Below are 23,824 nucleotides of genomic sequence, written 5' to 3'. Positions count from 1 at the left end.
GCGCATCTATCTGCTTTTGATGCACATTGACATGTAGAATTAACTGTCTCAGAGTGTGCTAAAATCTTAAAGCACCTTTACATAGGGTGCTTTGTTTGTAATCTGTGAAGCAGGTTGGACAAGATTAATAAATATTTTGGGGGGAGAGAAGTCGTGTCCAAGTCATGCTATGTCCGGGCTGCCTGGGAAACACACAGGCGGCCCTGTCGGTGGCTGCACGACAGACCCGCCCGGGTGGGAGAGCCGGCCTGGAGAGGGCCCACCGCGAGTGACCGCCCTGGCTGCTGGCAGCCACCAACCACGGGCTGTTGAGCACTTTAAATGTGACCACTGTGATGGAAGAACTGAATTTTTAATTTCAACTTTAATTAATTTTAACTTATGTGGCCACACGGCATGAGTGGCGGCTGTGCCAGACAGGGCGGGGACAGGTGGCATTTAAAGCTGCCCAGGTGGAGGAGCACACCCAGGCCCTTGGTCCTGAGGGAGCTGTAGAGGAGAGGACCTTGGTGTTTGCTGTCCAGCAGAGGGAGGACCAGCCGCGGCCACAGCCCGCCGCACGGGTGTCTGTTCCCTCCGCTTTGACATCTTTATTGAAAAAGCCAAAAAACGCCAGAACCTTCCACTGACTTGTAACTCACACCCTCTGATTGTACATCTTCTTTAATATTATAGAAGACATCCTTGTTAGTTTTTATCCAAAATACCCTATTTAACACCTTTGACGGGTGTGAGCTCACGCCCCTGAGCACGCGTCTTCCTGAAAGCGCGGTGCCCGCCATGTTCCGCACGGTCGTCCCGACGGCTGGCTGCTTCGCCCGCAGCCAGTGCGGATCTGCCGGGGATGGCGGGCCTGTCGGCGTTTGTGTTCAGGCCCTGAACCGCCGGCTTTGCTTCCTGATGACCAAAGCGTCTGTCTCCTCTGATCCGTGATTCCCGGGCACGGAGCCGCCAGCTGCCCTGCGGCCTCCGGCAGCCGTGGCAGCCTGTGGCTGGACAGGCAGGTGTCGTGGTGGGCTGGTTTTCTTTGTCCTTATGGGACAGGGCCCCTGTTTGCTCCACGTAGGATTGAATTTCCTCTGAGTCTGTCTCACTGCCCTTGGGGAGCCCCCCAGCCAGCACGGGGAGATTGCAGGTCTGTGGCGAGTCGGTGCTGGAGAGCTGGAATTTTTCATTTGAAGTTCTGTTTGGTTTCACAGTCGCCTTGAGTTGGTGTTCCGAGCCTAGGACTCTGTTTGTTAGTTGCCACCCACAGGCTGCTCCCAAAAGGGACTGCTGGTCCCTCCTGCTCCCCGAATGCCCTGTCCCCTGAGACGGTGGCTGCAGGACAGGCCCTGACCACTCAGTGTGCGGCTGGGCCTGGGGGACACTTGTGCTCTGTTTGGGGAGAGAGGTCTTACCTAGTGCAGTGATGGTGAGGGTTTCCAGAAAGCTGTGCCAGCGGGGCAGGTGTGCACGGTGCAACGCCGAGCTCACGTGGGCAGCTCCTGCACGGGCTCTCACTTGAGGGAGGGAGGGGGAGGGAGGTTCCCTTAAAAGCGGCGTGTTGGCAGTTGGGTTGCAAAGGGAGGAGCCACCTTGGATGGAGCGCACTTCAGACTGCGTGAGGATGAGTGGCGACCACCTCCACCGAGCCTGCCACCACGCTCCAGTAAGGCCGTGGGGAGGGGGGAGGCAGGGTTTTCTTTTGGTTTTTTGTTTGTTTTGGGGAGGATGTACACATACATCAAAAAGGGCACCAAGAGAGGCCTCTAATGTTGGTAAAAATGTATTAAAATAAAAATCTGAGAGTTGTATCAGATAGCTATAGATAGCTCAGAAAGTTCAAAAATCATGCTGCCCCATGGATGGAAGTAATTAAACCAATTAAATTTGACACCTGGCCGGGCGTGGTGGCTCACGCCTGTAATCCTAGCACTCTGGGAGGCCGAGGCGGGCGGATTGTTCAAGGTCAGGAGTTCGAAACCAGCCTGAGCGAGACCCCGTCTCTACTAAAAATAGAAAGAAATTAATTGACCAACTAAAAGTACATATACAAAAAAATAGCCGGGCATGGTGGTGCATGCCTGTAGTCCTAGCTACTCGGGAGGCTGAGGCAGGAGGATCGCTTGAGCCCAGGAGTTTGAGGTTGCTGTGAGCTAGGCTGACGCCACGGCACTCACTCTAGCCTGGGCAACAAAAGTGAGACTCTGTCTAAAAAAAAAATTGACACCGGTGTTAAATAGGGTATTTTGGATAAAAACTAACAAGGATGTCTTCTATAATATTAAAGAAGATGTACAATCAGAGGGTGTGAGTTACAAGTCAGTGGAAGGTTCTGGCGTTTTTTGTTTTTTTCGATAAAAATGTTAGGGTGGAGTGCTGGTGCACAGCTAGTGCATGCGGGCTTTGAGATTCTCCAAAGTTTAGGATAGAAAGAAGTTTTACTTTTCCCAAGTGAAAAAGGGCCAACATGGTAACAGAGAGGAAGAGGAAGAGTGTGTTGGGAAGAGAATCATGTATTCAGGCTTTTTATTTAGGAATTGTAAAAAGGGCGTGAGGACGATTTATGGTTGCAGCCAATTTAACGGTGCTGTGAGCACTGATGCCCCTCCTCTTCGCAGCAGGAAGATAACAGAAGGGCAGATGGGCTTGTCACTCACCTTGAGGTCTTGTCATTGATTCTGTCCCTGGGGAAAAGACTGAGGCCTGTGGTAGGTGCCCAACGGCAGTTTTAAAGAGAAAGAACTATATTTCCTTTCTGTCTGTTTAGGCTCTTTTCAGATGTCAGGAAAGCCTGCCAGCTAGTCAGTTAGCAAGAGAAAGAGCAGAGAGCAGGGAGAGAGCTCATGATTGATCTTTAGCTGTTATTAGGAAATTGCAGGATTAGGTATTTTCCTGTTATTTCAGCAAGGCTGCCCCTTTCAAAAAAGATTGGGCGTTTATCTGTTAGCCTATGAAACTATCCACTTAAACAGGTTCAGATGATAGAATAGAATAGAATATTTATGTCAGTGTCTGAAATGATATGTGAATGTAGGGGGAGAAAGTCTGGAATTGCCATCTTTTCTCCCGTCGGTTTCGGGTCGGAGGCTGTACTGGCACAACGCTCGCCAGCAGAGCCAGCGACAAACTCTGCCGTGGGTTGGCGCTTCCACTGGAACCAGAAGGCCCTCACCTTCCTCCCCTACGAGGGCAGAGACTGAGGCAGTGACAGCCATTCACCTGTCCTGGCCCTGTGTGCCGACCTACAGCTGAAGTTCACGGCCCATGGGCAAAGCGAGGCCCTTCTGAGCGTGCGCCGCCTGCGCTTGTGCCTGCCCCGCGGTCTCTGTGCGGGGCAGTGACAGTGCTCAGATGAAAGAGCACTGGGGCAGCGACACTTGGCACTGGTGTCCCGCTGCTGCCAAAAACCACTCCCTCTCTATAATGTTCATGTTATACTCTCTACTATCTCAGAGTATTTTGAGATAATGTTTCAGCACAAACTATCTCTTCTATGTTTACTATCTGCTTAGAAAACACAAGAGGTTTCTTTGGGATCAGACCAGGGTCTTGGTGTAATTCTGTGCAGAACATTTGGTTTGGAAATATCTTCTCCTTAGACCTCTCTAGTAGTCAAAGAATGCAAATTAAAACAATAAAATATTTTTAGCCTGATGCATTTGGCAGAGACTTTTGGAAATCATAATATTCTGTGCAGATAAGAGTGTTGCCGCCCACCCAGGTTTGCCCACTGCCCAAGATGAAGCCAGTACACCCAGACAGCAGGGTTTACCATAGAGAAAGAGTTTTTATTCCACACATTGCTAAGCGGGAGACAGGCGGAATTTCTCAAATCCACCTCCTGAGAATTTGGGAGACAGGGTTTTTAAAGACAGTTTGGCGTAGGCAATTGAGTCTGCTAATTGGCTGGGTTTGGGGCGGAACCATAGGGGTGTAGAAATTATCTTCTTTGCTGACCAGGTTCTTGGGTGGGGGGGTCACAAGACCAGTGGAGTCAGTTCCTCCATACATACGGGCCCTGGTCTGGGTGGGCCAGCCACATCCCCACTGGGAGGCAGGCCTGGAAGACACCTCAGAAACTGCCCCTAGATCTCATAAAGGTGACACCATCGATGGAGAAAGCTAAGAATCTTTATGACCACCAGCTGTGTGGCTCCGTGTGGCAATTATGGAGAAGGAAGCAGGGGGACAGTGGCTAAATATTATCATTATTTCTAGCTAGGCCTTTACCACAGTTCTCACCTTGCATCTGTCAACAGGAAAAAGCCAAACTTTGTAAAATAATTTTAAAGAGATTTATTCTGAGCCAAATTTGAGGACCATGACCCGGGGCCCCTCCCAAGAGGTCTTGGGTAAGTGGGCTCAATGTGACTGGGTTACAGTTTGATTTTTATACATTTCAGGGAGGCAGAGGTTACAGGTAAAGTCGTAAATCAATATGTGGGAGGCAGACATTGGTTTGGCCCAAAAAGGTGGGCCATCTTGGGGGGGGCTTACAGGTTATAGGTGGATTTAAAGATTTTTTGGATTATAATTGGTTAAAGACAGGAAGCTTTGTCTAAAGGCTTGGAATGTTTTAACATAAGTAGCTGTTATCAGAGATAAGCCTTGGACATAGATTTTTTTGTGTAAATTGAGGACCTGCAGGTGTGTCTTGCATATCCTTAGGCCTGTTATTGGGTTACAAAGGATGTCTCCAAGAAGGGAGGGGGGCATGATAAGGCGTGTCTGACCTCCCTCCTCCTGGCAGACAATTTAATTTTAGGATATTCCTTTGGCCATGAGGGGGTCCTTTCAGTCAGCCAGTGGGGGTTGAGCCTTAAAATTTTCACACACTCCTTTATCAGTGTGTAAAGGCAGTTTCAAGAGTATGAGGAGGTAGACGCTTACACACTATTGCTGGAACTGAAAATTGGTGTAAACTTTTAGAAAGCAATTTGTTATTACATATCAAAAGTGTCAACGAAAAAAAAGCCAAACTCTGCAAAATAATTTTTAAGAGATTTATTCTGAGCCACATATGAGGACCATGACCCGGAGCCACTGCCAAGAGGCCTTGGGCAAATGGACTCACTGTGGCTGGGTTACAGTTCGGTGTTATACATTTCAGAGAGACAAGGGTTACAGGCAAAGGCACAAATCAATACATGAGAGGCATACATTGGTTTGGCCCAAAAAGGTGGGACATCTCCAAGCGGGGGCTTACAGGTTATTGGTGGGTTTAAAGATTTCTTGGCTGGCAATTGGCTGAGAGAGTTAGATTTTATCTAGAAGACTAGAAAGGATATGCTTATTTTAAGATAAGGGTGTGAGCACTCTGAGGTCCACACAGGATGATGTTTTAAATTTACAATAGGCGCCTGCTAGGATGGTTTAAGAAATTTACGAATAGGCATCTGCTAGGATGCTTGAGTTAAGGTATTTTAAATTTATGATAGGCATCTGCTAGGATGCTGGGGTTAAGGTAGGGGCTTCTTATCTTTTAGGTGTTGTTAGTGCTATACCAGAATCAGGTTGGGAAGTAAACCACTGCTTTATTTGGTTAACAAGAGCCGCTTAGTGGGAATTTTAGCATTTGTCAGCCTGACCCAGCTGGCCTCCTTAGGAAGGAGTTTTTAGCAAAAGAAAAAGATCAGAGTTTAGTCCTCAAAAGCCATGAAAATGTTTGTATCTTTGGTAACCTAAAAGCTGGCTTACAAACCCCATCCCTCCCCCTAAACTAACCAAAAGGATTTTAAAAGAAGAATAAAGGCACCACTCGCACTGGCACTGCGACGGGAGAAGCCACTGCTAATCTGGGCTAAGTGGAAGCAAGCTGGGAGCCAATTCACAGCTCCTTTCTGCAGAGCAGAGCAGTGTCATGCAAACAGGCGTGAGGCTCCTGCCCATCCCCATTAATTTCCTTCAGTGTCAAAGAAGAGAGGCCTGGGCCAGACCACCACAGACCAAGGCTCCCTGAGCCCTCGACCACAGACTGCAGAAAACGTGACAGCCTTCCGCTTTCTCTGACCTGCTTCCTAGAGCAGAGTTTGCTTGTGTCTGGACAAACCCTCTGGTCTTCAGGTTCCAGATGTCCCGGCAGTGGCAGACAGGGAAAGCCATGGGGGAGATGGAAAGGGTACTAAAGGACATATAAAACCTGAAAAAAAATAACGTACAAAATTAAGAAATTGTACAGGGGATATATGTAGAAAAACAGAGAAATACTAGTCTCTCAATTATATACTTAATGTACCAATTTAATTAAAGTTTAGTATAATCCCAGTGGCTTTGCTGTGAATTAAGGAGAGGGAGGCGTGGCTCAGTGATGTGTAAGTCATCTCAGTGGACAGACTGATGTCTGTCTGATGTCTGAGAACACCTGGGAGAGCCTCAAAAAGAAGCTGCACACTAGGACTGAACTTCTGTGGAGAAGAGCCCTTAACATTCTGAGGGAAAAGTATTTTCAACCTAGAATTCTCTGTCCAGCCAGACTGTCAGTCAAGTGTGATCATAGAAAAGGGATCTTTTCATGTATGAACTCATCCAGAAAATGTGTCTCCCCATAGCCTTTGTTAAGAAGGGGACAACCCAAAATAAGTGACTGAGGCAAAGATTTCAGTCAAGGGCACGGCATTAAGCCAAAGTTTGAGGACACGTGTGGGGTGCGGGGAGCACAAGCAAAGACATACCCACAACTGTGTCCCATCCCCCCAGCAGAATGTGGGAGCTTCAGTGTTTAAGGGGAAGAGGTACCCGTAAAGAAAGAAAAAGTAGGAGGGGGGTGGGCAGTGAGGAAAATGGTTACATTCTTCTGCGGCCCAGGAAATTTACATTTTACATATGATAAGGCCAAGGTTAGAAGACAAAAAGGGATTGAAGAAAGAATCCATTATGTATATGTCCCTGGGTAAGTTGAGGAATGTCCTGTGTTCTGCACCTGGGAAGATAAACTTGGAATGAATATATTCCTGTGGAATTGAACAGACTTTAGTTTTAGGAGCTAGACTTAGTCTGCAGACCCCAAATTACAATTTGCATGTCCTTTGTTATGGGAGCCCAGCAAGGAATTTCCTTAGGGAGGAGCTGTGGGGACTTTTCTTATAGATGCCTGAGGCCTTTTGCCTTTCCCAGGGGCAATCTGGCTAACGCACGATGTTGGTAAGGTTACTCACTTGGAAGGAGTGCTGCACAGCTGGCCTCCGGGCTTGACCTTTCCTTTTGCATAAGCAGTTGTTGGGGGGGTGTGTCCAGAGATTTTCATTTTCCTTTACTAAAGAAACCTAGGCATATGCTTTAGCAAAACAGGTATAATGCAAAACTCCATGCAAGGTTCTGGGTGGCTCTGGGCTGAAGGAGTTTTATAGAATGATGAGAGGATTAAGAGATGGAGGCTGTGTTGATGGAGAAAATGAGCAGCTGTGCAGAGAAGTTAGGGTCCAAACCTGAGGCAGCCCTCCCTGTCAGAACAGAAAGTCGGTGGCTGCAAGGAGAAGCTTATGAGTTGAAAGCAGTGGTCAGAATGGGTAAGAAGCAGATGAGAAGGAGGCATAAAATTCTTCTCCCAGTAAGAAAAATCCAAACAAGCAGAAACTGTAGGAAAAAACCAAACTTTTGAAGAAATGCAGGATAAAATCTGGAGCGGACTAAACTGATTCTGAGCGATTGGCAGAGTGACAAGAGGAGGGTCCTGGCACAAAGCTGCGAGTGGAGTGGACAGGACACAGCACAGCTGGCTGCGGGAGGCACAGGGCGCTCAGGCTGCACGGGCGCTGCCTATTCTCAGCTTCCAGAGTCACGCTAGTAGTACAGAATGCCTACAGGTGCTTCTAAAGGAAGCAGATGGTCTTAGCTTTAGCAATTTAAAAGTAAAACTTGACATGGTAGAGGAAAGACAGGGCAACTTTCTCCTTATACAAAGTGGAGTCGGGAAATGCTGTACATAACCGGTGTAATTTAAGGTCATAAACATAACTAATAATAAGGGAACTAAAATTAGCTGCAGGACTATGATGAAAGGAGGAGAGAGATGCATGGTACCTAAGTCCTTATTCATCTTGGAGGAAGTCAGCAGATAATGCTTTTGTTTTAGAAATCAAGAAATAGTTGTGTAAGCATATTATCAAGATATGGAGGTAATGTAATCGCCATAACTAAAGAGAAAATGAAAAGGTGGTTCTCCTAAGGACCTGAATTGGGGAAAAGAACAGCTTTTCATATAATTATATTGAACTATAGATAGATGGATAGATACATACACATACTCTACTTTGATAATTTTTCTGATATAGCACCATGATTAAGCAACTTTGTTATACAACAGAATGTGTATGGCATAAATCTTGACAAAGTGAAAAATTACCTAACGAATATTTATTTTTGATAGTTATCAGTCAGTAATGTAATTTTTAGTGGCAGTTGTAACCAGTTAATCTTTTTTTCTTAAACTGAAGCCATTGTTTGTATATTTGACTTACTATTATTTGCATAATATTAGTAGATAGTCTATATCAGAGTGTCAATTGATGTTCTTTCCTAGCAAAAGTTATATATTTTAAATTGATGATTCCAATCTCTTTGTCTTTTTAACCTAGAAGAGGAATCTCTTGTTGGCATTTGAAGCAGCTGAAAGTGTGGGCATCAGGCCCAGCCTGGTAAGTGCTCTGTTTTGTATCCCATGTGATGCTTTATTCTAATTATATGAGAAAGAACTTTATGCTCTCTACTATACCTAATTTAAAGTTACTCGGTTGGTCTAATCAGACATGATTTGGTGTTTTGTCAATTAACATTTCATTATGGATAAATTTAAGTTCTGGAAACACAGACTGAATTATCATTAAAGGCCTCTTGTTCAAATCACCTAGAAATCTAAATAAAATGTAATTAAAAAAAATCAATACATAGCTGAGTTCTCAGGAAGGAATGGAAAATAACCAGATGCCAGAAATTTTAAAAGAAAGTAAAGAGAGCCAAAAGACATGAGCTGAGACTGTGGAAACCCCAGGGGGTGGAGTGGGGCTGATGGTATAGGGCTCATAATAAAGGACCCTAATGAGTGTAGGCCCCAGTGGCTGCAGGCTTTATTTCATGCCCACGCAGGAGCAAGAGACAAGACCCTGCACTCCCATAAGCAGAGCATTAGTACTTGAGATTCCCACATAAATCCAAGGTGCAAAACAGGCTGTTCTTAGTGAAAGTGGAAATTTTAAAAACTCCACCTGCCGGTCCAGGGAGGTAGTAAGGAAGCTTGTCTCCACCTTGGATTTTTTTGTGGGCAAAAAAAGAAAGAAGACCTCTTATAAGAAAAGAAAACAGGGCCAGATAAGACTTGGAGTTCAAATTTATATCCATGATACATGAAGCCCTTACTTATGTTCTCTGGTGCAGGAAGCTCCTGGGCTGGTAGTACAATGGCTGCTGAAAATATGCTTGCAAGCCAAAATTATAAAACACTCAAGAAAATAATCTATTTGATCTAGTCAGCAGATAAGACAAACAAGATTATCTATCAGAATAATAATAAGAAAGAGAGTACAAAAAGATTGTGTTTAAACATATTAAAGAGATAAATGGAAGAATAGAAACCATAAGGAAGAAAGATGATACTGTCAAAAAAGAGATTTGGAAAAAGGATAAAATAAAACTTCTAGAAATGAAAATTTGGAATTAAAAACACAATGAGATGACTTGCGAAACTGATTAGATACAAAAGAGAGAACATTAAACTGGAAAATAAATATAAGGAAATAACCCAGAATATAAAAGAGACATTAAAAAATAGAACATATCATGGAAAGGTTTTATTAGTATGTGTTTGTCTTCAAGAAACGGAAAACCCAACTAACAATTGCTTAAACCATAAAGATGCTAATTTTTTTAAACAAGAAGTCCAAAGGTAGTTTCCAGACTGACTCACTGCTTAATGCTGAAATCGAGGACCCCAGCGTGTCTTTTTTCTCCACCATCTTTATTGGCTTTTTGTCCCCATACTTGTTCTTTTGTGGCTGAATGTGGCTCCTAAGCTTAAGACATCAATTCCACATGCACAGCAGGAAGAAAGGGAAAGAGAGAGAACAACTACCTCACCTGTTTCCCCTTTGGCAAGAAAGGTAAAAGGATCCCCCCAGGGTTCTTCCAGCTAATTGGCAGTGCTGTGTTGGCATGGCCACCCCAGTTGCAAGGGCATTTGAGGAAGTGAGTGTAACATTTTTTAGCTTCTTCAGTGGGAAGCCTGGAAGGGAGAGAGAGGTTGGGAATGACTGTTGGGTTAACCAAGTCATAGTGTCTGTCACAGAACTTAAGAGACAGAAGATAAAATCAGACAATGTCCCTGTCCAATGTCCAGTGGGAATTCCAGAAGAAGGGGATAGACAGGATGAACTAGAGACGATCTTTGAAGATATGGTACCTAAAATTTTTCCAGAATGGTGAAAGAGTCCACAGATTTGAATCTCAAGCAGGATGAATAAAAGAAAATATCTATCCAGACACAGCATAAGGAAACTGCAGAAAAAGCAAAGTCAAGACAGATAACCTATAAAAAATTTCTACTAACCATTAATAAAAATATAACCTAGTAAGAAATTATCAAAGGTTAGAATAGGCCAGTCAAAGAAGAGAATCACGAATGGCCCATAAACATTTTGAAGATGTTCAGTCTCATTAGTGATCAGGAATATCTAACTTGAAATAACAGTGAGATAAAATTTTATAATCCTCAGAAGATGTGGGGAATCTGAGAAATGAAAAAGTGAAAGTAAAGCTGTCATAGAAATCTTAGTACTATGAACAATGTTATGCAAATATAATTTTGCAACAGTTTTCTAGGAAAACATCAACGTATTTCTTCAAATATTAAATGCAAATATTCCTCCAGAACTCACTCAAAAAGAAATAGAACTTTCACCATCAAAGAGGTTGAATTTGCCAGGCCAGTGGCTCACTCCTGTAATCCAGGAGTTTGAGACCAGCCTGGGCAACATATTGGGACCCTGTCTCTCCAAAAAAAAGTTTTTTCTTCGTTATCAGCATGGTAGCACACACCTGTAGTCCTAGCTACTTGGGAGGCTGAGGCAGGAGGATTGCTTGAGGCAAAGGGTTCAAGACCAGCCTGAGCAACATTAGTGAGACCCCCCATCTCTAAAAAAAAAATTAGTAAATAAAAAAATTGTTTAAAATGTCTCACACACAAAAAGTCCCAATAAGCCCAAACTTTTCTAAATCTTTAAGAAATAGATATCTCTATCATGTATACACAAGTCCAGAGAATTTGAAAAGGAACAAGGAATTCACACATCTGATGAAGGGGGGGCAACAGCGATCTCCTTCCAGAAAGTATGACTAACACGTATCAACAGTTTATGGAAGGATCAAAGAAATAATAAGAACTTGTTAGAAGATTATATTAATATTATACACAGAATATATTTTTCTTTTTACTATTGTAGTTAATATTTACTTCCGTTTAAATACTTTCTTCTAATTTTCATCTAATATTCTAATAATATTAGAATATTATTAGTGAGCTGGGAAGTGAATGAGATCATCTCGTCCTAATTGTCAGAGCCAGCAAGTGCCTTTGTGCACATGGTCTGTGAGGAGCCACTGACACCACATAATTAATCTCAAAAGCATTTTAGGAATGTTTGTGACAAATTTAACCAACTTATACCATCAACAGAATAGAAATTTCCTGCATTCTTTCTTTTTTTTCATTTTTTTTAATTTCAGCATACTATGGGGTTACAAATGTTAAGGTTATGTATATTGCTCATGCCCCCCTCCCTCCCTCGAGTCAGAGCTTCAAGCGTGTCCATCCCCCAAACGTTGCACATCTCACTCATTATGTTTGTATATACCCATCCCCTCCTCCCCCTCCCCCCTGCCCGACACCTGATAAATGTTACTCCTATATGTCCACTGAGGTATTGATCCGTTAATACCAATTTACTGGTGAGTACATGTGGTGCTTGTTTTTCCATTCTTGAGATACTTCACTTAGCAGAATGGGTTCCAGCTCTATCCAGGAATATGCAAGAGGTGCTAGATCACCATTGTTTCTTAAAGCTGAATAGTACTCCATGGTATACATATACCACATTTTATTAATCCACTCATGTATTGATGTGCACCTGGGTTGTTTCCATACCTTTGCAATTGTGAAATGTGCTTCTATAAACATTTGAGTGCAGGTGTCCCATTTGTAGAGTGTCATTTGATCTTTTGGGTAGATACCCAGTAGTGGAATTGCTGGATCAAATGGTAGATCTACTTGTATCGCTTTAAGGTATCTCCATATTGCTTTCCACAGAGGCTGAACCAGTTTGCAGTCCCACCAACAGTGTAGGAGTGTTCCTCTCTCTCCACATCCACACTAACATTTATTGTTTGGGGACTTTTTGATAAAGGCCATTCTCACTGGAGTTAAGTGATATCTCATTGCGGTTTTGATTTGCATTTCCCTGATGATTAGAGATGCTGAGCATTTTTTCATATGTTTGGCCATTATTCTGTCTTCTTTTGAAAATTTTCTGTTCATGTCCTTTGCCTACTTTTTGATAGGGTTGTTTGATTTTTCCTTGCTGATTTTCCTGAGTTCTAAATAAATTCTAGTTATCAGCCCTTTATCGGATGTGTAGCTTGAGAAAATTTTCTCTCATTCTGTGGGTTGTCTGTTTGCTCTCTTGACAGTTTCTTTGGCTGTGCAGAAGCTTTTTAATTTGATCAGGTCCCATTTATTTATTTTTGTTGCTGCTGTGATTGCCTTGGGGGTCTTCTTCATAAATTCTTTGCCTAGGACAATGTCTACAAGAGTATTTCCAACGTTTTTCTCTAGAATTCTAATAGTTTCACACCTAATGTTCAGGTCTGTTACCCAGCGTGAGTTGATTTTTGTGAGAGGTGAAAGGTGTGGGTCCTGTTTCAGTCTTCTACATGTGGCTATCCAGTTTCCCAGCACCATTTATTGAATAAGGATTCTTTTCCCCAGTGTATGTTTTTTTTTTTTTTTTTCCCAGTTGTAAGCAACAAATCTTTTATTAAGTTTTCAAAGGTTTTTTTTTTTTTAACTTTAAATGAACACTCATTAAATACGTAGTCCAGTAATGAATATTTTGCAATGGCACTTTCTAGCGTGTAAAGTTTAGTATTTTCAGTTTAATTCATCTTTGCCATGCCATTAGACAAATATCTTCTTGTTCTCTCTCCCCCAGCCCATTCCACAAGAATGACTTAAAATCCCATCAGAGGCTAATTTGATTTCTTTAAAACTGGAATGGAAGAATGTGGGTAGAATTTCACAAACTGTGGTCTAAATCTGACCACCTGATGTTTTTAGGGAATGTTTTGATTTTTTTTTTTATTTCGGCATATTATGGGGGTACAGATTTTAAGGTTTCAATAAATGCCCATTTCCCCCCTACCCCCAAAAGTCTGAGTCTCCATCATGACCATCCCCCAGATGGTGCACATCTTACTCATTATGTATGTATATACCCGCCCCCCTCCAGTGTATGTTTTTGTTTGCCTTTTCGAAGATTAGTTGGCTATATGAGGATGGTTTTATATCTGGGTTCTCTGCTCTGTTCCACTGATCAATGTTCCTGTTCTTGTGCCTGTCACAAGCTGTTTTAATTACTGTAGCCTTGTAGTATAGTTTGAAATCTGATAAATTGATACCTGCTATTTTGTTTTTATTGCCTAGGATTGATTTTGCTATACGGGGTCTTCTCTGGTTCCATACGAAGCGTAAAACTATTTTTTCTATATCTGTGAAAAATGATGGTGGTAGTTTAATAGGGATTGCATTGACTCTGTAGGTCATTGACTTTGGGTAGAAAGACATTTTAACAATGTTGATTCTGCCGACCCATGAGCATGGTATATTCTTCCACCTGTTTAGATACTCTGCTATTTCTTTCTTCAGTGTTTCATAGTTCTCCCTGTAGAGGTCTTTTACCTCCTTAGTTAAGTATATTCCTAGGTACTTAATTGTCTTTGTTGCTATTTTGAAGAGAATTGAGTCTTTGATTTGGTTCTCACTTGTACTGTTGTTGGTGTATATGAATGCCTCTGATTTCTGTGTATTGATTGTTGTTTTTGTTGTTGTTGTTTTAGTTACAAAGATACCTGCCAGTTTATTACAATAGAATTACACAGTGCCTGAAAATGGTGAAACATCTCACACATCATTTAAATCATTATAGTTTCAAGCAGGAAACGTTCCTTATTTGACCACAGTTGCAATAATTACATGAACATTCTTATAAAAACACGAATCCCCTTCAAGAAATTGATGCATATTCTATGCACTACAGGTTAAGGCAGTAAAAAATGTATTCCTGATAACTGGAGGTCTTGACAATGTCAATTAAAGCTGTCTGACTCTAGTTTTTCATTCTCCATCATTTACTAAAAGTTTGTGAGGATTTCATTTTTAAAGTCAAAAAGTATCAGTAACTAAGGCGAGCTGATGCTGGAAAAAGTAATTGTTAGGGAAAGGAAAAATGTAAGTTGGATTTTGACTGAAAGTTTTCAAATCATAAACAAGAGCATTGTTTGTGAGTCTGACCCTTTAATGTATAAAACAAATACATATAGTTTACTTTTCTTAATTTAAAATATACTGTACTTTGAACAATTCAAGTAATGTAAGACTATCAAAAATAACTTCAGGCCGGGCGCTGTGGCTCACGCCTGTAATCCTAGCTCTTGGGAGGCCGAGGCGGGCGGATTGCTCAAGGTCAGGAGTTCAAAACCAGCCTGAGCAAGAGCGAGACCCCGTCTCTACTATAAAATAGAAAGAAATTAATTGGCCAACTGATATATATAAAAAAAATTAGCCGGGCATGGTGGCGCATGCCTGTAGTCCCAGCTACTCGGGAGGCTGAGGCAGGAGGATCGCTTGAGCCCAGGAGTTTGAGGTTGCTGTGAGCTAGGCTGACGCCACGGCACTCACTCTAGCCTGGACAACAAAGTGAGACTCTGTCTCAAAAAAAAAAAAAATAAAAAAAAATAACTTCATAAGCCATACAAGTGTCAACTGCATTTTCAATATTTTAATTAAGAACTTTTTAAAAATTATAAACTAAACTATGACAGTTTAGTTAAATAAATGATAAATGACTTTTTATTTGCACTGTGTTTCCTTTAATACAAATTGCAACCAACAAATATGTAAAGATATGGCAGATTATGCAGTTGATCAAAGCACTTTGATTTAAGCATAAAACAGATTGAAATGGTACAAGTTCTGTGCATAAGATCCAAGGAGTTGCCTACTAATTTGTAGGCAACCCTCTTTCTAATCAGAATCCTTTATTCCTTGACTGCAGATGAGTTAAGGCACAATCTGTTGTAAACAGGGCACTGTTGTAAAACCAGGATAGTATTCTTAAATTAAGATCACTCTTGTTCAATTAAAAAGACTTTCCCAAGTGTCTTCCAGCACTGTAGTATATTCTGCTGACCTCTTAATTTCATAAATTAATTTTCCTTTGATTCCATTTTTATGGTGGTTGTGTTCACAGTTTTGTTTTAAAAATTGGTTTAAATTTATATAAAACTCTGCACATGTTCACAAATTGCATAAACAGCATATCTTCAAGACAGTGTTTGCAAACACGTGTCTGTCCAATTCTGGAAAAAAATTCACATTTCTCTTCTGGCTTTTTTCTTCTTTTTTATTTGTTTGGGAGATTCCCAGCTAGTTTCAGACTTGGTCTGTGAAGGAGGCACACTATTTTGCTTGGTATTTGACTTGGATTTTTCTGTCTCTTGTAGCATCGGTGGCACTTGGGAAGAGCTCTTGTCAGAGTCACTTTTTGATAAAATAACAGATGACTCGGTAGAAACAGCAGGTGAAAGAGTCTTGATAGGCTGGCTATTTTTGATGAGTACTTCAGCTGGATCACTTGTGCTTATGGTCTTCGAGGAAAAAGCTTTTTCCTGTTTTGGACGGGCTTTAGAGGTATTTACTGGAAGCTCTTCTTTAGTTTCTTTTTCTAATTCTTCTGTGTCCTGAGCAAGAGAGATATCTTCACCTTGCTGCTTCTTTTTCTTTTTAGACTTCCCTGTTGGAAGTGCTCCCTCTCCCTTTATCATCATCTGAAACCTTTTGATCATCATGAATCGGTTCCTGGGACTTTAGAATTGAAGCTCTTTCTTCATCTACCCAATTCCCCCACTCTTCTGCTGGTGCATTCCAGTCTGAGCTGGGATCAACAGAAGACAGACCATTTAACCCAGACCATTCATCATCGATATAGGGTTGATTACGGCTAACATCCCACTGATAATCAGAAGTGGTAGACCGAGAAACTGGCTCAGCAGTAGACCCAATGTCAGAAAATATTGAATGGTCATTCCAATTCCTTCCCCAGTCTTTTCCATTTGAATTAGCATCTCCAGTGTCTTTACTCCAAGCAGATGGCTCAGTTTTCCTCTTGCCTGCAGAAGCAGGTGAAACAGAGTTCCACTTCTCCTCACCTGCACTGATCTGTGAGGAGGGTTTTATAGACTTTTCATTCCAGCCTCCTCCATTGACAGTGAGGTTTTCATTCAATCCTGAAGTGTAGAATCTCCTTTTCCAGACTTAAAGTTGCTAACTTGAACATTTAGATGGGAATCACCTTTATTCTTCTTGGAACCAACAGGAAATGATGCAGTTGTAAGTTGCTCGGTGGTAACTGTGATGGTATTTTCTATTCCAGGGATAGTAGAATCCAATGAACCAGAATCAGTCATCACCGTATCACGTTTACGTTGCTGGCGTTTCTCTCTGTGACTAATTTTAGTTTCCCAGGCGCCTTCATCAACTGCCTTTCGATCATGGCGTGAACTGTTCTGCACTGCTTTAGCGTCTGACTTTGATTTCTTCTTATTTTTCTTTGACTTTTCATTTTTCTTATCTATCTCTGGTAGCTGCTTTGCTGTTACACTTTGAGGAGTTCGGACTCCATCCTCAGCCACTTCAGCAGTCCGTCCATTTGGTCTGGGTTTCTCCGTCAGTTTCTTCCGGTTCTTCTTCTGCTCGTCGCTTCTGAGATTCTTCGGCAGGGCCAGGTCGGCAGGGCCGCCGCCTCCCGCTGGCGCTTGCGGGCGTGCTCTCCCGGCCAGGTCGCGGCCCAGCTCGGCGCGCAGAAAGCCTAGGCCAACCGACAGCATTTCCCGCAGCCGGCCCAGCCTCCTCGCCCGGCAGGCACTCACAGGATGACGCTGGGCGCGGAGACGCGGTGGGCTCGTCGAGGGAAGCCAGGAGGGCCGGCGGGCGGCCTCAGGCCAGCCGGATTGGCCGCTGTCGCTGCGGGGAGGCGCGGGGGGCTCCCAGGTTCCCCCTAGTCAGCCTCACTCCCCGCCGCGGGAGGAGCGGGCAGGCGGGAGGGATCGTCCCCAGCGGCGTCTCCCCGCAGCGCCAGGCCCCGCCGTCCTCCCCGGGAGGAACAATGGCGGCTGGGCCACGATCCAGCCCGCCGGGACGACCGCTGGTCACGTGGGCGCAGGTCTGTGTATTGATTTTGTATCCTGAGACTTTACCAAATTCATTTATCAGTTCAAGGAGTCTCTTGGTTGAATCCTTGGGGTTTTCTAGGTATAATATCATGTCATCAGCGAAGAGTGAGAGTTTGATCTCTTCTGCTCCCATTTGGACGCCCTTAATTCTGCTCTCTTGTCTGATTGCTGTAGCGGGGACTTCCAGCACTATGTTGAATAGAAGTGGAGATAGAGGGCAACCTTGTCTTGCTCCAGTTCTAAGTAGGAATGCTTTCAGTTTTTCCCCATTTAGTATGATACTGGCTGTGGGTATGTCATATATGGCTTCTATCATTTTTAGGTCAGCCCCATCTATGTCTATTTTGTTGACCATTCTGTGTATATGGTGAATTCCATGTAAAGATTTGCATATGTTGAACCATACCTGCATCCCTGGGATGAAGCCCACTTGATTGTGATGGATTATTTTCTTTTCTTTTTTTTTTGAGACAGAGTCTCACTTTGTTGCCAAGGCTAGAGAGAGTGCCTTGGCATCAGCCTAGCTCACAGCAACCTCAATCTCCTGGACTCAAGCAATCTTCCTGCCTCAGCCTCCCAAGTAGCTGGGACTACAGACATGTGCCACCATGCCCGGCTAATTTTATTTTTCTATATATATTAGTTGGCCAATTAATTTCTTTCTATTTATAGTAGAGACGTGGTCTCACTCTTTCTCAGGCTGGTTTCAAACTCCTGACCTCAAGCAGTCCCCCGCCTCGGCCTCCCAGAGTGCTAGGATTATAGGCGTGAGCCACCATGCCCGGCTGGATTATTTTTCTTGTCAAGCACCTGGATTCAATTGGCTAGGGTTTTGTTGAGAATTTTTGCATCTATATTCATAAGGGATATTGGTCTGGAATTTTTTTGTTGTTGTTGCATCCTTTCCTGGTTTTGGTATCAGGGTTATGTTCACTTCATAAAATGTGTTGGGGAGCATTCCATCCTTCTCAATGTTGTGGAATAATTTCTGCAGGATAGGCACCAGTTCTTCTTTGTAGGTGTGGTAAAATTTGAGTGTGAAACCATCTGGTCTGGGACTTCTCTTTTTAGGAAGGTTTTTTATTGCTGTTTCAATTTTAGTACTTGATATTGGTCTGTTCAGGAATTCTATTTCTTCCTGGTTGAGCCTAGGGAGGCTATGTGTTTCTAAGAAATTGTCCATTTCCTCCACATTTTCCAGTTTGTGTGCATAGTATTTTTGTAGTATTCATGAATTATATCTTGTATCTCTGTGGCATCCATTGTAATTTCTCCTTTATTGTTCCTGATGGAGCTTATTAGAGACTTTTTTTTTCTGCTTTTCATTAGTCTAGCCAAAGTTGTGTCAATTTTGTTTATTTTTTATATAGTGACCTTCTTTGTCTTTTATTACTTTTTTGATTTAAAAACTAAGTTATCTGTAATCTGCACCGCCATGCCAGCTTTCTTTTGGCTTCCGTTTGCTTGAAATATTGTTCTCCACCCCTTTACCTGTAGTCTAACTGCATCCTTGCAGGTTAGATGTGTTTCCTGAAGGCAGCAGATACTTGGCTTGTGTTTTTTTATCCATTCAGCCAGCCTATGTCTCTTGAGTGGGGAGTTCAAGCCATTCACATTTATTGAGATAACTGATAGCTGGGGCAGATTTCTGTTCATTATGTTTGGTTGAACATTGTTGCTTTGTTTTCTCTCTTGAGCCATTGTAGTATCTGGGCTTTGATCTTTAACTTTTGAGTAGATTTACATTCGTGAGTGCTTATTGTGCTGATTCGTGGCTAACACTGTTTTGAGTACTTCTTGAAGGGCTGGTCTTGTCTTGGTGAATTCCCTCAGTCTTTGCTTATCTGAGAATGTCTTGATTTCTCCTTCATATACAAAACTTAGTTTTGCAGGGAATAAGATTGTAAGCTGTTTCAGAAGAATGAGAATGGGGCCCCAGTCATTCCTTGCTTGTAAGGTTTCAGTAGAGAAGTCCTGCATTATTCGGATTGGCTTTCCCCTGTATGTTACTTGCTTCTTTCATCTCACAGCTCATAGAAGGGCCTCTTTAGTTGATATTTTGGTCAGTCTGATGACAGCATGTCATGAGGTTTTCCTGTTTGCATTGAATCTCCCAGGAGTCCTTTGAGCTTCTTGAACTTGTATCTGGAGATTTTTAGTAAGGCCTGGGAAATTTTCCTCTATTATATCTTCAAATAGTTTGTCCAATCCTTGAGTGTTTGTTTTCTTCTTCCCCTCTGGTAACCCTATGACCCTCACATTAGGTTTCTTCACATAATCCCACATCTCTTGTAGGCTTTGCTCTTTTCTCTTGTTTCTCTGCTCTATCTCTGTGACTGATTTATTTAATTGGAGGGTGTTATCTTCAATCTCTGAGATTCTTCTTTCGGTTTGATCTACCCTGTTCTTGAGGCTTTCCACTGTGTTTTCTAGTTCCCTGAATTGATTCTTCATTTCCAGGAGTTTGGTTAGATTTTTCTTCATTGTTTCAGTTTCTTTAGTGAATTTGTGTTCCAGGTCCTGGAATCATTTTGCATTTTCTTTGTGTTTGTTATCCAGTTGTTCTTGCAAGTCATTGAATTTTCTTACGATCCATGTTCGAAATTTTTCTTCTGTCATTTTAGTGGTCTGATTTTGGTTGGTGTCCATTTCTAAGGTGCTGCTCCTCTTTGGGGGTGTGCTTTCCGTTTGGTTCTTCATATTTCCAGAGTTCCTTCGCTGATTTCTTCCCGTCTGGATCAGTTGTTGCTTCTTGCCTTTAGGTTTTCATTTGGGTATTGACACGCCCTATTTAGTCTCTGAGCTGGTAGGTGGTGTTTGTGGGTGAGATTCGACTACACCCTGTATGATGAGTCAGTAGGTGCCATGAAAAGGGTGTGCAGGATGTCCTCCCTGTCAGTAGGTGGCACTTGCTCAGAGGAGCAGGCTACACTGTTGTTTTTGGGTCTTGTGTCCAGTTCTTGTTCCCCTGAAGAGGCACTCTGGTGCCTCAGGTGGTGGATGGGGCCCTGGGACTTACAGGTGTGTCCTTTTCTCTCCCTCAGTGAGGGCTGGTCTAGGAGAGAGTCTGGGCAGAGCTGGGTTGGGTAAGCCTGCCCTCAGGCACCACCAATGTCGTCAGCAGGGGTCAAAGTTCTGTTCTCTGTTTTCAGGAAAAGCTGTCAGGGAGGGGCTGGAATGGCCCTGCTCAGCCAGAAAGTCTGCGTGTGGGGGTGGGGCTGTCTGAGACCTGCAGTCTGGAGCTGGCCTCGCTTCTTTCCACCCTCCCCAGCTCCGCCTGGGCCTCTACCAGCAGGCCAGACCACACACCACCAGGCCTCCCCGGACTGTGATGCCAGCGGGGAGTTTCCCTGCACAGGAACCCCACCTGGGCTGGGCGTACGGCCTCCCTTTGGGAAGAGGGTTGCCCTCTAGGACGCTGATCTGCCCCTGAAGGCACACACACCTTAGTAGGCTGTTCACGGATATCCCTTCTGTGCCCTGCGCAATGCGAGACCTTGGTGCACGGGATCTGGTCTGCAGGTCTGACCTCTGGGCCCCAGAGTTCAATCCCTATCCCCACCAGGGAGAGGAGTGCCGGTCCCAAGTCACCCATGGGGAGCCCAATCTGGGTCTATATCTCTCAGCCTCAGGGTCTGCCCCGTTCTCCTGGGGTCACCATGCCAGCAGCACCTGGGAGGGCTGGCGGGTAGGGAGCTCACAGTCTGAGTTCCCCTCAGTCAGCTGTAGGGCCCCACAAGGGGAAGGTCCTGTTCCCTGGAGGTGCCTCCTGCTGGTGGCTATATTGTCTGTCTCTGCAGCTGCGGGTAGGGTCTGCGGAGGGGAGAGTGTAGCAATATAGCGCCTGCCTCGTGGCTCGGGTCTGTGCACAGGGAGGTGCCCCTCGGCCTAGAGCTGCGTCCGCTACTGGCTTACCGCTCTCTGGCGGTGGCCATCTCTGGGCTGGTGTCCGCAGGTCTCTCCAACCTCTGGGGAGCCCACCAGCAGTCCAAGATGCAGGGGAGGGGAAAGTTAACGGCTTCACCTTCCCTTGCCGCTGGTCTCCAGGCTACTCAGGTCTGTGCTTCCAGTTCTCCTCCTCAACCTCCTCCCGTGGTCTCAGGTACCCCTCCTTCCAACCCTAGTCCAGTGTATGCTCATCTGCTTGCTGCTTCCTTCTAATTTCTCTTAGAATCTCTCTTTTCTGCAGAGATACTCTGTCAGTGTTTCTTGTCCGCCATCTTGCTCCAGTCTCCAATTTCCTGCATTCTTAAGTTTACTTTTCAATACTTGATGTGGATTGAAAAATAATACATTGAATTACACATGACATTTTAAAACTACACCCAATCAGAAGTGACAGTAGTAATAATTCCAAATTTTTGATCAAGTTCCATTGTTAGATTCTGCAGGGAAACTTTTATATGTGTATATTCAAGCAGATATAAGTTTCTGGGCATAGCATATTAGCAAGGATAAGATCTTTAAAAAGTGAAGCTCTACAGTGTTCCCCAAATTTTAGAAAGTGTTCCTCCTCAACCACTATATAATGAAAGAGTCTTAGCCCACCAGATGGAAAGTGTGAGGACTCCCTTCAGAAAGAATCAGGTGAGAGAGGGTATGTGGCGCCATGCCATTACCATGAAAAGCAGCCATAGCCCAGGTGTGGTGGCTCATACCTGTAATTCTAGCACTTTGGAAGGCTAGGGCACGAGGATCGCTTAAAATCAGGAGTTTGAGAGCAGCCTGGGCAACATAGCAAGCCCTCATCTGTACAAAAAACAGAAAAATTAGCCAGGCATGGTGGTGCACACCTGTAGTCCCAGCTACTCAGGAGGCTGAGGCAGGAGGGTCACTTGAGCCCAGGAGTTTGAGGCTTCAGTGAGCTATGATGATGCCACTGCACTCTAGCCTGGGCAACAGAGTGGGGCCCTGTCTCAAAACAGAAACAAGAGAACAATCAGAATGTCTGTCCTCCGGGGCTGCTGTGCCTGTGTCTTAGTATGGGGACACTGCCACACCAGGCCATTGCCAGTGAGAAGCCAGAGTGCCCACTGGGACAGGCTCTGCACACAAGGCTACGCTCCTCAGGTGCCCTGTGGAGGGAGTGCATCACAGCTCAGGATTGCATGAAACTGTCAGGGTGGTTCCCTGGCCTGCCCTGCAGGGAAGACTTGATAATTTTCATTTAAATGGTTCATTTGACCTTAACTACATGAAAACCATTCTTTTCACATTTACTATGTGCCAGGCACCATTCTGGGCATTTCCCACGTCCAGGCTCATTGGACCCTCATTGGAGCAAGAAGCTGTATCTTTTTTTGAATTATTTTTTATTATGGTAAAATACGTGTAAGGTTCACCATGTTAACAATTTTTAGTTCACAGTTCGGTGGCATTGAGCACATTCATACTCAGCCACCTCCTTCCACGTCCAGAACTCTTTTCATCTCCTCGACTGCATCTCTGCACCCGGCACACAGTTGCCCCATGCTCCCCTCCCCCAGGCCCTGGCAGCCCCCAGTCTGCTTCCTGTCTGTGTGAACTTGACTGCTCCAGCTACCTCAGACGAGTGGGTCGCACAGTGTTTTTCTTTTGCCACTGGCTTATTTCACTTAGCGCAGTGTCCTCAGGTTCATCCATGATTTAGCGAGGCTGAAGAGTATCCCGTTTTATACACACACACAGACACGCACACGCACACCACATTTTGTTCATCAGCAGCCAGTATTTTCCAGACCAAGTTCGTTTTTATCCTGGCTGGAGTCTGTCTCTTCCATGTTGCTTGTTCTGACTTCAGTATCCCGTTGGTGGGTACCACCCCATGCTGTCGGTTGAGGTGCCGGTTACAAAGGGTCCACGGTCACTCAGAGTTAGCCCTTAAGTTCAGAATCAGCTTCACAGGCACAGTAGAAGCTTGCTTCTGCTTGTCAGATTAATGCTGTAGAAGGTTCTTGAAAGACACACATGGCAACTGTCATGGCAGGCTATAAATAGGAAGGGGCCCACAGGGGCTTCTGGGATGCACCGTGCTACTTCTTGATTTGGGTAGTCATTACATTCTAATATTTGGTCTGTAATAATTCATTAAATTATGGACTTTTATTTTGTATTCATTTTTGTATGTACTGTTTCACAATGAAAGGATTTGTAAAAAAGATTGGAAGCAATTGTAAACATCTAGATGGATTCTGCAGTCAGTTTCTTCACAGATTTCCTTAAATTTTGTTCCACTTTAAAAAAACAAAAACAAATTAGAACTTCTAGACCCCTGTATCTAGGACTGGCTTTTTAAAGAAAGGTACCTTCACACCCCCAGCCTTGGACCAGGCTCAAATAAAAGGCCAGAACTCACTAGATAGACAAATAA

The 23,824-nt window shown here is 43.8% G+C and overlaps 1 protein-coding gene and 1 pseudogene across 6 annotated transcripts in view; one reads left to right on the top strand and one right to left on the bottom strand.

Annotated features, from left to right (window-relative positions):
• SPECC1 (sperm antigen with calponin homology and coiled-coil domains 1) overlaps positions 1–23,824 on the top strand; it is a 277,492-nt gene that overhangs the window by 246,235 nt on the left and 7,433 nt on the right. For all 6 annotated transcript variants that reach the window (XM_075994027.1, XM_075994025.1, XM_075994026.1 and 3 more), the window contains one exon: positions 8,559–8,618. In XM_075994027.1, coding sequence (XP_075850142.1) covers positions 8,559–8,618 — 60 coding nt within the window. The remainder of the gene's footprint in view (positions 1–8,558; positions 8,619–23,824) is intronic.
• LOC105856310 (protein LYRIC pseudogene) lies at positions 15,368–23,280 on the bottom strand (annotated as a pseudogene).

This window comes from Microcebus murinus, chromosome 18 (assembly GCF_040939455.1).
Source record: "Microcebus murinus isolate Inina chromosome 18, M.murinus_Inina_mat1.0, whole genome shotgun sequence".
In the NCBI taxonomy this organism is placed as follows: domain Eukaryota; kingdom Metazoa; phylum Chordata; class Mammalia; order Primates; family Cheirogaleidae; genus Microcebus; species Microcebus murinus.
Note: the sequence above shows the minus strand (reverse complement) of the source record. Positions and strands in the feature narration are given on the sequence as shown.